We start from the raw sequence: 14,457 nt of genomic DNA, 5'->3' as shown, positions 1-14,457 counted from the left end.
GGCTGTGCCAAATATCCAATTGACTATCAAATATTCAAGTATTATTTCCCAATTTGAATATTCGAATGCAAAATTCATGAAAAGGAAGAATTTTTTTATTTTAAATGAAACCAATTGCACTATGGAGGCTTGTTTCAAGCAGATTTAAATGACAAGCAACGGAAATCTTACGACTCATAAAGTAAATTATGCATTAAAAAATTTAAAAGGAATGGAAATTTTCAACAGGGCAAGAAGTATTGTTCCTCTCTTAAACCTTGCTAAATCATGGCTGGAGATGCTCCTAGACGTGAGAAGTTACCGTAGTGATTATAATGTATAACTGTGTGCGCTATTACGACTGATTTTGGTTCAATCATCAAAGACGTGCCAGGCGGTAAGACCAAATATTTGGATATTCGAATGAATTGAAGGACGCTTATTTGAATAGTGAATTATTCGAATTGACTCAGCCCTACTCTGAGACGTTCCCACCCACTAGGAATAATGCATTAGCGCTGAACACAAAAACTTGTCCCAAATGCAATGAGGTAAACGAATCACATATTGCACATATCAACTCAGAGTGGGCACAGGTCAGTCAGGGTGTGGTGTCTTTCATGAAACCTAATCCCTACCCCGACCCCCCTCGTCAAACCACAAAGGCTAGCCTTGCATGGATGTAATAAGTGTGCCTAACGGTGGTCACAGCAACCTGGATGCAACTGCCACTTCCTACAGCCTCGGGGCATTATTAAGCCCATTTTCCATGTGGTCGTAACAATGGTTAACATCATGCAAACTGTTCAGATGCCAACGGGCAAGGAGTAGAAGGTGTGAGACATCATTCGACCAATAAATTTGCAATAACAGGGCTTTCAAATCTCTAAAAGTTTTCGTATCAAATGCACTTTACAGGCAGTCATACCACTTCTTGAAGCTAAATCAGTGCTCAAATTTGATGACTTTCATCTATGGTCAGATTTTTGTTCACAACAGAGGGTTCATTTTGGCACTTAAAAATGGAAAATGGGCTAAATGCGCAGTACTCAAGCGAGAGTGACATTGCGCACTGGTTACATGTACTGGTTAGCATGTTTGTATGTGCCTACTTTGAAAATTCGACACAGGCAGTCAAGATAAATCTCTATATTTTTGCATGTAGTTGGGGTGCTGCTGTCTGTATCTCCTTGCAACAACATGGAAATTAGGCTTTACTCCTGGCCACTGTGGGTCAATAAACCCCGGAAAAGGCCTTACGATGTCTTGGCAGATGTATCCAATGGCTTCCAGGGTGGACTCTCGCAGTGCCTCTGTGCTGGTGTTGGCAGTGACGTTGTTCAGAAGCTGGGGTATGAGATCGGGCCACTGCTGGACCGGGATCTCCGTGCAAGCAATGGAAGCAACACACTAGACAGACACCAATGGAGAGGAGAGGAGACAAGAACATGGTCATTTTTCAGTCAGCATTGTAGTGGAATTCCTTCACAAGTCCAGTCACAAGGTGAGCCATGGGTAACGGGCGAAGACTGACAAAGGAAAGCTCATGACTCAGCTTATGACCAGGTGAATTGTGACGGCTTTGTGATGGATTCAAATATGATACTGTGTCAAGCTACACATTTCCAGCCCAGAGAAACGTTCACGAGGTTGAACTATGATTCAAGAAGACTGACAGTTGGAGATCACTGAACTCCACAAAAAGAAATTGGGATAACTGGTTGGCCATTCCCAACTGAGTGAAGCTATGCACTGGTTCCAGATCAGATGTGCACAGAAAACCATTCTCAACCACTCAGAACATATTTTTTACAAGCCTGATGTTAGTGGAGTGGAAGGATGGAAAGTAGCGACTTCACTTCCAACAGTCAATGGTCTATCCAGATTTGTTTTTAATACGGAGAGTGACTGAGATTAAGAGTGTGTCGGTAATATGAGCGCTATTCCTGTAGCAAAATGCCAGGATGTAAAACAAGACAAAGCTTTGAAGGGAAGGATGAGAAAGGTTACACTTTTCACCGAGTAACCACTTACCTGTGCAGCAGCTTTCGTGGAATGAGTCTCTGTTCCGAGAGCATGCAGAACCTTCAAAATAACAAATAACCAAAAGACAGTTATGTTCGGGAGACATTCCTAAGAGTGAGCACTGATGGCCATTTGTAAGCTCCGACCAACGATAAATTGGAGACCGCTAACCCTAACTAACCAGACCAGAATTGGGGCCAGAATTCTTCCATATTCCTCCATGGGGAAACCAGTGGTACATTCTTCATGCCTCTTGCATCAAGATATCTTGTTATTTGAAAGAGTGACTGGTTGTCGGTCATCCTCAATCCCAGCCAGATCTCCCAATACCTTGTGGATGATTTTGAAGGATCTGGGACATTATCTCCTTTGCAATGAAGAACCTGCTCATCGGCTAAGATATATGAAGCTGGTGGGAATTACTTCAAGCGGGTGATTAACACACATGACAACAGTGCAATTCTATCTACCAGGACTGGTTCAGCGTGCTTGGCGTGTGTAGGAACCTGTGCGCACGAATTGTGTGGCTTCCCCTTCCCCACCAAGGGACATCAAGTTTAAAAACAATGTAGCTCGTTCCAGCCCAGGGAAGATAGGATTGAATCAGAGGCTGTAACTCACCAACTGTTTGATGTGTGACCTCAGACTGATGTCAAGCTGCAGCCACCGCTGGTGGTACTGAAGACGCATGTCCGGCGACTTGGACGTCAGGGCATTTTTCAGCTGGAGGCCTGCCGCCATGCGGGTGACAGCATCATTTTCGACATGGGCCAACGCTGTGGCTAGGGCTTGGAGGTACTCCGGCTGGATCAAGACAAAAAGAAGAACTTCAGATTACATAAGTAATTCCACTCGCAAAGACGCCACCACCAATCTTAAAAAGGTCCAGTTGACATCTTACTGGAAACACTGCCCAAAGGACTAGTACATGTACAATATTTTAATCCTTTTATGCATGGTATGCGTCTATGTGTATATACATCTCACATGCGATTGTTTACACATTTACAGAAAGGTTTTTCAGTGGGTATGCTTGCAGAAAGATCTTGTTTTTTCACACAAAATATTTAAAAAATAGCCAAACTGTTCCATTTCCATAAAGTGCCGACCTTAATGACGATGAGCCCTTAAAAGTTTTGCACAGTGGTGTGAGCATACATTAAAATACTGCTTGTCTTAATTGTTGATGTTCATTTATTTTTTTGCATGGTTTGGTTTGCTCGCCTGCAAAAGTCAGTAAGTACCAACTGAGGGCAGTCTGGTCGGGGACCATGGTTTACAAAAGTTTATTAACAAGGAGTGGCCATGCTGGATTCTTGGGTGGTGACAAAATACACCTTTCAAGATTTCAGATGATACGACCTCTACAAGCTGTAGATTTAAAAGATGTCTGGAGTGGTTATGTATATTGGAGCCACTCTGGCTCTGGTCACCTTCGCTCTTCCATAACGTTTAAGTTTAATGAATGGATACATTGCTACTTGACCCTAGAATTTCTAGAAGTTATTTTAAGGACTGTTTAATTACATTATTCATCACATTACACAAAATGATCTTTAAGGTATTTTTGTAGAGCTAAGTCAATATAGCAGTGACCTCTTACAGTGTACAACCTGCAGCTTTGTTTATAATTTTGTGAGCATTATTCTAGTACCAGACGTAAGTGAAGGTTAGACTGGCATTGCCACTGAGGTGGTGTCTTTAGATTACTCTTAATGGAAACGATGAACCCGAACAACTCGATGTTTAGGCCTAAATGAAGCTGCAGTAATTTAAGGTGATCCGTTGCGCTTATATTCATAACCAATTCCATCATGTCGAAGCTTCCAGGAAAAATACAAATCTGGTTAGCTTTTGCACATGGGAAGTTGTCACTGTGTTGGCAACACAATAGTCACATGGTCAATTTACAGTACAGTAACATTTCATATAGAAGCTGTCGGGCAACAGATTATCAACAGCTTTAAAATGGGGGCTTGCTTCATTCATTTCAGGTCAACAGGCCTATGTACTGATGACGTCACTCTTTGTTTATGTGTGCACTTTCCCATGGAGCCAGTTGGGCATCATGGGAAGGCACGCAGTACACACAAAGTGTGGCATCATCAGTGCTGAGGTCCTTTTCACGATGGCATTAACTAATAACCCAGAACAAGGCAACCAGGGTACAAACTGTATCCCAGCACGTGTAACAGCTCATCAGGAATCTGTCTTTCCACTTTAACTTTTCTCAAGGAGTTCAAATCAAACTTACAAAGTTATCCTGCGCGGCTTTCTCCAATGCCTGCTGGGCAAGTTCCAGCTGATGGGTGTCTGCAGGAAGAAAAATTGGATCATAATCCATGTACATGTATGTAAAAAGGCATGCCACACAGAGCTGAGCCAAATATACCGATATTTGATCGTTTATCAAATATTCAAACAGTTATTAGTCAAAGTGAATATTTGGCAGTGAAAAGAAAATGAACAATAAAAGGACAAAAACTCATTTATGTAGTTAGAAAACTGCATTCTAATGAGCATTTCAAGGTGATAAAGGACACTTGATGCACACATGTACAGTATGCTCAACAATATGACTTAAAAATCACTTTCCATTCATTTAAAAATATTTGTACTACATTGCCTCACTAGGTCTAAGAATAAAGCAAGAGTTAGGACCGAACATCACTTGCACTACCAGCCCCCTGTTCCGTCTTAGGGACAGACCCCTGTCTTGAAACTCAATAAAGTAGACCACCACAGAAACATTCAAATTTTGTGTCTGCTTTTCAGGGGATTTGGCACAGCTAATTATCTGGATACTGGATCGATTGGGAGCTCGCAGAATTCAATACTCAACTACAGATTCAAACTGACTCAGCCACAATACAACACACGCATTATGCATGTAAAACTGAAAAAAAAAAAAACAAAGGATGAATGAATTTGTTAAAGAGTTCACAGAAAAATCGGTAGTGCCAGTATCACAACTGGGGGAAGGCACACTAATGACACTTATGATAAATTACCCTTACGTCACTGGTTTCCAGCATGGGTCACACATGGTGTTGTTACACCTACATGTAAACTAAACATCTGTCCAAACTGTAAACTTTAGTGCTACAGTTATGCTGGACTATTGGTGGCAAATCTCCACAGAAAATTTCCCAACCTTCTCCAAATTTACGCAGTTTACTCCTGATATAAGTCATCCAAAAACAGCACTTCATCTACATGTATATAAAAACTTGTTTCTACAAGCACAAGTTGTTGTCAGCAAACTTGCTTTGACATGCTATGGCTCATGCACATTAGACCTCTGTGCTGTAATAAGCCTTTTGCGAGTTAACTTTGACCCAAATCTGGTACACTGAGTTCTTTAAATTCACGTGAACATAACAATTTGATTTCTCCTTACTTAAACCACTGTTGCTATACCTCGTGATTCGGGGCAAGCTTTTGCTTAGTGACATAAGAGACGCCTTGCAACAATACACTGTTCTAATGGATAAGAAGGGCACAAAGGAACCAGTCCATTCCAGAGATGGTGGTAGCTGTGCAAAAGCTTGCCCCGAATCATGAGGTATAGCAACAGTGTCTTTAGTTTGAGGAATTCAAATCATTATTATAATGTGCAATCAGATAACTCAGTGCACCAGATTTTATTCAAATTTAACTCGAAAATGGCCTATTGGGCCAGCCCAACTGTAGAACTATTGTTGGGACTGATGCTGTAGTTTGGGTGTAACATTATCATGTGAAATCTCAAAATACATGTACATGTTTAACCCCTATGTAATAGTGTGTGCAGCTATGTACTGCACGATGCATCATCCACTATGGAAAGAGTTCCTTATTAGGTCAACACTTGTCTTCCTCAATGACTTGGAAACTACCAAGAAGTGTAAATCTGATCGAAAAACTAATTTGGGAGAGACATTTCATGTTTTCATGAGAATAGTTTCTACGCTCACAGCCCAAAGACTTTGAGCGTGAATTCTAAACGTAGCATGTCAAAGTTGGTGGCTGGACCTCTTTCTGCTAAAAGGGTGCTTAGGGAGGGTTTAAGAGTTCTTTTGTTCTCAGTGGATCACATGGGAAGATCCTGCTGCATAGCAAGATTTTTTAGGTACATTTCAGTGGACATTACGCCCTAACTGCTTTGTAATGAGACAGGAAAGAATGTTGCATCTTGCCTCCACTTTTTATATCAGGTATGTAGGATCTCGGGAAGGTCAGTCATTGAAATTGCTGAAATGAGATAAATCTGGGACTGAAAAAGAAGTCACGTTTTTCTATAAAAATACTTCCAAACTACACTAAATTCATCACAGACTTTATACACAACTAAAAATTTGGAGTCCGGATGATGCAGTCTTTCCTCAAGACATTTCAAATGATCCTGAACTTTTCAAGTGATACTGTACAGTATGGTCTGATGCTGGCTCAAGTTTGGCAAAGGCATGATCAACTGGTGCTCAGTCTACGTGTATTATGGCTACGGCTACATGTAGCCCAGGTTGGGCGACGTTGTCATTACATTAAACCCTGCCATGATGGAAGTCATGAAAATTTCGTCCAGATGTTCCTTAAATCTGCAATTACTCAATAGCTAAATTTGGTTTAAAATAAGTACATGTATGTCCTTGGGTTATTTGAACGCATCATAACTGTGGGCTGTGACTGTAAACATTCGAACTCCATGTCCATGTAAATTGGTAATGAATGTACCAGGAACCTGTGCTGGTAAATAGTGTTACATGAGCATGTCCAGACACAAAGTGCACAACCTTGCCTCCGTTGTGTCAAGCAGTGTGCCTTAACCCTAACCCAACATAATAAATGTTCAACAAATTACTACATGTACTTGTAGTAAAATGTAGTACTGAGCGCTGCCGCTTGTAAGAGGACATGACTTTATTGTTCTCTGGAGCCATAAGATACAATAGATAAGACAACGTACCATACAGTGCTATGGCACTATGAATGCATGGCTTTATTGTTCTCTGTATGAGTAACAATGGAAATAACCTAGCCAGAAGTAGTAATCTGTGGTGCTAGGTCCTTCAGGCTCAGACGATTACTTAGTATTTTGTATTACTGTGTAGTGTAAGCCAAACAATATGCTTCGCGGTGAGGGTTAACGTAATGGAGCTGAGATGGAATAAAGTAACCGCTGAGGACAAGGTTTCAAAATGCATAGCAACTCCTGGTCTGGTTCCCAGATCGAAAGATGCTTATATTATTTTCAGAGTGATCTTTGATGTGGCAGGGAGCCACCCCAAGTTGTGCATGAAAGTCTCCACTCGAGAAGTTTGTTTGCATGTTAACGACAAAGGCATGGAATAAGGCCTTATTTATTGTGCAACTACAACAAGGTCCTGATTTCGAGGGCCTTTTTTCCATATCATCTTCTGTTACACTGTGTGACGTAAATAACTCTAAATGATGTAAAAATACTTTCTACTTGCCAATAGTCCTCTGCGCTGACCAAAGGTGGAAAGTTATGGCTTCACTGGCATGATAGGGAAGTTATAGGCCTACTTATATCTATAGTTAGTGGAGGCTTTTTAGTAGGCTTATTTCAAACATTACAAAAGGATTTTAAATTACAGAGGGCATAACTATTCATTAGGCCTAGGCCTACCACCGCTTTGAAAGTTTCACAGTCAGAATATATTTCAAAGCAGTTGTGAATAGCTTACTACAAGTTGCCCACAAAATGCTTTTGTTTTTTCAGGTTTAGCATTAGGCTAGGTGAATAAATATTTACAAATTACAGGCTTAGCCTTAGGCCTACACCTTAAGTGGGCATCTTCATGTACTGTACGCTATGTTGCTCCATTGACCTGGTGAGTGTTAAGTTGATACTTAAGGCATTACGGTATGCACTAATGTTAGTTGTTAGCATGGTTATAGGGAGAGAACATAATTCTGTCAGGCCTGCCAATATCTGAAAGGGGCAAACATCCATTTTTGAAACAAAACAGACATATGACAGACATGTTACAGAAGTTTTTTTCTGGCTCTATACGAAGAATCTCCCCATGTCATGTGCCTACAGCGCTGGATATTTTCAGCTATCAAATGTGGCATGTAATGTTCCACGTCATTTGATGTCATGTGTCTAATAACTTCTGTCATGTTAGTTAATGGTCCGTCATGAACAATGAATGTTCGTACATGTCCTAGGCCTACTCCAACATGTCCAAGGCGCCTACCTGTCGTCGTAACTGTTGCCTGAAGAATGGTGACAAGTTGGTGATCCATTTTGCGGGGCTGCAAATCTAATTACCGAAGAGACAACACCCTCAACAACCAGTGGTCAGCAGCAATATTGAAAAGTCCTGGAGAAAAATATAGACGATAAAAATTGGATTTGGAAATTTATCTGCGAAAATGTCGCTCGCCCCTCCTTAGCACATGTGCGTGCAATATCGCGCAGCGCATGCAGCTAGCTGCAAATGCTGCCGGGAAAAATCCCTCCCGAATTGCACACCGACGCGTTTGGAAAATGAAATTTGATTGGTCATCTGAATGAACAATTCCACAAGAAATAAAACGCTAAAGCAGGATAAATTTAAAACAAATGAACAAAAAAATTAACTATATGTTTTATTTTAATAAGATTACATCTTTGAAAAAATATTGATTTATCTATTCTCACAGATTGAAATTAATAATTATTTTAGGTTTTAAAGACAATTCTACAATAACCAATGAAACAACACAATACATGAACACGTAAATTTGCGATGAATATACCGGTAACCTTTGCTGTGACTTGTTTTCCGTGAAGAGAGAGCTAGAGAACATGAATTCAAATGACCTCATACGTACAGTTTCAAATTCACCACTTTTTCGTAAGTGTACAAAAGAAGAAAATGATGAAAACGCATAATCACTGCTACAAAGTAAAACAGACTTTACTGTTCCCCATTCGCACATCCAGAGGGCGCTATATAGGAACTTTACGCGCGGATTTTTCTACATTGGTTTTGGCGCAATTTCCTGATATAAATGTATCAAAAAAATTAAATAAAACTTTATTGGGCAACTGTGTTACATAATAGCATAATGAACTGATTTTTTATTCCCCGTCATATGAACATCCATAGACCTACATTAGTGAAACTTCTGTGCGGCGTTGCAGCGTTGGCCGCATCCATCAGGCCTAATAGGCCTATCTCCTTTGCAAATGTTTATCATTGGTTTTGGTCTTAAGTTAGTTTTTAATCTTTTAGGCATAACAATAAAAGTAAACAAATTTCTGTCGTGAAGTTGCATGAATGCTTGCCTAACAATTAGTACAGGGCCTGAAAGACTGCATTTCGATTTGCCCCTCCCTTTTTCTTCTTTTTATTTATTTCTTTTCTGAGGGGGGGTGCGCCCCCCCCGCGGATCCGCCCCTGATCGTTCCTAGGTATCCTTGTTCACGCACGTTTGTTTCCACTCCCCGTGCCAACGTGAAAACGACATTGTACAACGTTGCAAACAATTATACAGTCAACAGGTTCCAGATTCACATGACGCAGTTCTTGTCAGCAAAGGTAGAATAAACATTAGAATCTTTCGTAAAAGTAGATTATTGCTTTCAGAATATTTGCATATTAGTAGCCACATTTTTCAACCTCTTGACGTGGGATACTTCTGCACGTTGGAGACAATCTATAATGCAGAATGCCGCAAACACATGAGGGAACACTCATGTTTTGGTCCCACAAGTTCATCATTGCTGGACGAGTGTGCAGAGCATAAGCTTTGTCTGCATCCAATTCGCAGAGTTCCTTCGGAAAGCGAGAATTTATCTCTTCAATGACTCTGCAATCCTTGAAGCTTCCGTGTTTGCTCCGGCAAAAGTTCTGTGCCAAAAATGTCCGGCACGACCACCGCAACGGCAGCTGCTCGATGAGTCGGACGCAAGAGCCACTGATGAAAATCAGCAAAATCGGCATGCTAAACATTAATTGGGAAGCAAACCAGGTGACACAGCTGTCAAGATTGACGCACTGGAAGACAGCTTTAGCGAGGTATTCGTCAAGGAGAGAGAAGAGGCAATTGGTAGAAGGAACCAAGAGATGGAGGAAATGCCTCATTCACGTCACGTTGCATCAGAAAAGAGTATGTTGATGTTTGCAAAAAAAGGAAGGAAAAATAAAAAGAACGACTTTTTCGCCAAATTGCGAAAAAGCCAAATTAGCCACCCCAGAGAAGAAAAATAAAAAGAAAAGGGTGACATCAGCAGTTCACAAGCACTCAGATGACAGTGACATACAGGAGACTAGCCCGGTCAGGCACTGCCTATTTCACTTCCAGGGGACAGAGTATGTTCAACTACTGCGCACACTGGACTCATTTCAAATTCTGAAAGTTCCTTGCACACCGCAAGAAGAGTAATAACATGGATGCACTTATGGCAATACCGGCAATTCACAATAGTGCGCCACCAAGAGTCTGCAACGCGTTAGCCAATCACAATGCGCGAAATCTGTCGACCCAGTGCGCGTTTGGAAAGGGTCGACATAGTTCGTGCGTTGTGGTTGGCCAATGCGTTGCAGACTCTTGGGGACGCACTATTGTAAAAACGCCCGTATTGTAACAAGCTCTGGAGTGGTAGCTGAAGACGCCTTTGGGATTTGTGTTGAACTACTTTTATCCACTTCCAGTCAACTTTTTGTTTTAATTTTGTCCTCTACGTGTTATTTTATTGTCGTTTGTAACGTTTAGGTTGATTTATTTTTTTCTGAATTAATCCTTATCAGTTTATTTTCTGTTTGTTGTAAGAAAATAATACATCTCCATTCACGGTTAGATGCATCCTTGCCACTATTGGCTTCTGAAAACAGATCTTTTTTCTATTTTCAGGTGGATTTTATACACATTATTTGTAACGTACACATTGTGTACATAATTATTTATAAATCTGTATGTGCCTGTTTAATTTGATATTTTGCAAAATATTAAAATTTACGAATGCCAAAAATTGAATTCAAAAAGGAAGGAAAGAGGACTGAAACTGGGGAAAATTGAGATATGGTAAATTCAAGCGAATTCTTAACAAGCTAAATTACTACTTAAAAGCTATACGCACGCAAACACACCCAATGTCAAGCTTGTCTTGAAAGGCCCTTAAAAATACGCGTCCCCCCCCCATGGCCCTTAAAAGTTCAGCCCGAGTGTAATTTGAACAACTGGCTGGCTTCAATCCCTTTAAAGCCAGTTTTTGGGGTTTTATGTATAGGCCTACTCCAAATTTCATCCATCTTATGGATTCTTCGCTTTTCGACCAGAACATGTTGAGAGGCATCATGTACCTGTACATTACTTGTATATATTCATTCTAAATCCTACTTTAGGTTGAGAAAAATGAGACCCAAGAGTCTCCCTTTCCGTATCGTGTTCGTTTTGCCGAAACTGGTGCTTTTAATGTTAGTTAGTTACTCTTACAACTTTATCAGCTCCATCAATATATCTCTTTGTTTGAAGAATTGAGTTATTAATGTGATAGGGCCTACTCTGCGACGTTTTAGGGCTGATTATTAGGAAAGCCGTCCGTATCCATTAAACTGTTTAAAAGGAAGATGCCATCCAGAAATTTAATCATTTTCATCATTTAATATTTTCTATGTGATCCCGTAGTTTAATTAAGCCACAATGAACGAATGAATGATGTACCCTCCTGACTTCCCTGCATGCCCATTGTCTGTTATATCCCAATATACCTTTTTTACCCATGTGATCAAAGGCGCACATTTGTTAACTATACCGCCATGTTGGACAGTCTCACAATTTTATCGCGCCACGCACATGATGCATGCAGTAATGCACACATTGCATGTTCGTTCTGCCTGAGAAGCGAAAGCACTTGGCGGATTCTCCGACCTTTTCTACGCTCGTTCAGCATCTAAAGGGTAACATAAAAGCAAGATATTTGTCGAAACTGGTCAGTCCCCATTCTATTAGAGGAACAGGGTCCCAAATATATAATAGCCGTTTTCTTGGCGAAAGCGGAGCATGTTTGAGGAGGGCCTGCATAGATGCAAATTGATTTGGGTGTTTTGCATCTGTCCGCCCTGTCTTTGGCTTGATCTCTCTCAGGCTGAGCGCACGAGGGTTCCCACTTTCCCAGAGGTGCAAGAACTTCAAAGCTCTGTTTTGGTAGCCCCTCAGTACTGTGTGACACGTTTTGAAGTTTTTTGGGCCGTTTCAGCAAATCCGTGGAATCCTTCAAAGCGTCTCTTGCAGTGGCTGAATACTAAATCATTTGTTTCAAGGAAGTATCTTAGTCCAGTTAAATATCTTCGTATACACATGTATTTCTCAAGCGACTAGAAAACAAATTGATTTCCGGCCTTAACTTGAATTTATAACGTGTGTACCTCTTTCGTCTTGTTTTAAACACAATATACAGGTATTTCTGGCCAAAAAAAACTTTCCAGAATTGCCAAAGACGTCAGAATCAAAGTTCGCACATGACAGGAGTTGACGGATGCGCGAGCACACATAGTCATTCTACGCGATTGCTGCAGTCTACTAATTCAAGCAAGAATTTCTGGCCAGCTTATTATCATTAAAAGTGCCCCCCAACTGTATCTTTTGAAAAAGGAGATTGTTTGGCACCCAAAATGGTGAGATTGTGTAAATCCTGGCCAGGATCAACTCTCTGGGTCTATGAGCTTTCGTATGAGAGCAGAATGGCTAAAAACTACGGTTGAAAAATGGTTCTAAGTGCCCGAGAAAGTTGAGGGTTGCCACTTGAAAAATGGCTGCAATCAGACTTCGGAAAAATCAATTTTTGGGGGGTGGGTTTGTTTTGTGGGGATAATTAAAAATGTAATTGGTTAACCCACAAAAAATTGAAAAGAAATTGAAAGATAAGTGACCAGACAAGAATTTCATTTGTGTTTCAGAAATCTCAGGGATGTTGGCGTGCACGTTATTGGGCCCTGAACAGTGCTGATTTTACACTGTTTTCAGTTGGGTTTGATGAATTAGTGGACTGTACCCAGAAGCCTTCGAAAGGTATGTCACGTGACAGTGTTGCCACATGACTGTAGAATCCTAGGAGGTTTGGGGTAAGTATAATAAAATGGGCATATCGGAACCGTACGTTGCGCATGCGTTTCTGGTAGGAAGGTTTGGGGTAATTATCATGAATGGGGGGACAAACATTTAAGGGTAACATAAAACAAAACTGCTCTCTCGACCAGTTGCACAGTAGCTCAGTTAGAAGAGTGCTTGGCTTGTAAGCGGCAAGGCAAGGTTTCCAGTCTACGTGTATGCAGTTATATTTTTTCTGGGGGATTAGTTTTTAAGAGGATGTTTTTTATAATACGAAAGTACAGCCTGAAATTTACCCTCTAACTTAAGTTTCTAAGTGTCCACCAGATTGATTGAGCTTGCAGTTAACCGCACCGATAATTGCCCCTGACCCTCCTAGGAAAAGAAAATTACGCTATCTGCTACCGGTCCATACGTTCAGTAGACGTTTGAGACTATGTACGGGACGGGAACTAGTGGCTGAACCACGCCCTTACATACAGGGGGCGCTGTTCGTACTACATATATAAATCCTACATGTGTTAAAATAAGAATTTCCGTATTAGTTTTTCTTTGTAAAATATCATTATTTAGAGATGTTGGTTTATAATTCAACAAATTAAAAATTAAATAAAAGTACTGGCCTAATAGAGCCTTTATAAAACTGTACCGACATATAGGATGTCCAATCAATCGAATTTCAACTGCGCAATGATTGGTTTCCGCCGCAATGAATTAAAAGTTAGAGTGAATTCAGGAACGGGAACCAGTGTAATTACATAACAATAAAATCAACACGTGGGGTGACACGCATTCATAAATTCGCGGGTATCGTGGACGTGGAGCGCTTCATTTTCTCTGCGCCATCTTGACAGCGAAGGTAAGTTCGTCGAATGAAGCTGTTTTGACCCTCATAAGTAGAAGTGGCATAGTTTACTGTTTAAATAGTGGACTGAATGAGTTAAAGTTCGTAACACCGACATTTTTTAGCACGATATTAAATTTTGGCTGTGACTCGTTCACTTCGTCGCGGTGGGCTGCCTTTGAGAGTGAGAGTTCCATTTAAGGACATCACTAATTTTTCTCATGCAGCAGTTTACTCGCCATTCGAAAGTGATAACATGTCAAATTTAGCAGTGAAAATATTTGAAGCATTTACTTAGAAAATATTTAGAATTTTTCTGACCAGGATGCCCATGAGGTTTATGAAATGGTGTCGATTAATGTCCGGATACAGAATTCTTGAATTTTCAAGTTTTCTTCTAAAGTCCTCGACAAAATGGCTCTTCAACGCTCTGTGTAATAGGAAGACTTCAATGAAGCAAAGATAATTTGGGAAGTATGGCCTTACATTTTGATTTGAAATGGGATTTTAAAAAATCTGATTCTTGATTACTTCAGACGGAATAAGTCACGTTTTTGTGGCCCAAA

At 40.6% G+C, this 14,457-nt stretch overlaps 1 protein-coding gene across 1 annotated transcript in view; it reads right to left on the bottom strand.

Annotated features, from left to right (window-relative positions):
* The window catches only part of kpnb1 (karyopherin subunit beta 1), a 35,329-nt gene extending 26,877 nt beyond the window's left edge, over positions 1-8,452 (bottom strand). The window contains exons 1-5 of the mRNA XM_087134104.1: positions 8,208-8,452; positions 4,259-4,317; positions 2,626-2,808; positions 2,014-2,064; positions 1,240-1,389 (exon numbers count right to left, since the gene is read on the bottom strand). Coding sequence (XP_086990230.1) covers positions 1,240-1,389; positions 2,014-2,064; positions 2,626-2,808; positions 4,259-4,317; positions 8,208-8,256 — 492 coding nt within the window. The 5' untranslated portion in view covers positions 8,257-8,452. The remainder of the gene's footprint in view (positions 1-1,239; positions 1,390-2,013; positions 2,065-2,625; positions 2,809-4,258; positions 4,318-8,207) is intronic.
* Between the last annotated feature and the right edge of the window lie 6,005 nt (positions 8,453-14,457).

Source organism: Acanthaster planci, linkage group LG03 (genome assembly GCF_054643075.1).
Source record: "Acanthaster planci isolate LZ-2023a linkage group LG03, COTS_SCS, whole genome shotgun sequence".
NCBI lineage: Eukaryota > Metazoa > Echinodermata > Asteroidea > Valvatida > Acanthasteridae > Acanthaster > Acanthaster planci.
Note: the sequence above shows the minus strand (reverse complement) of the source record. Positions and strands in the feature narration are given on the sequence as shown.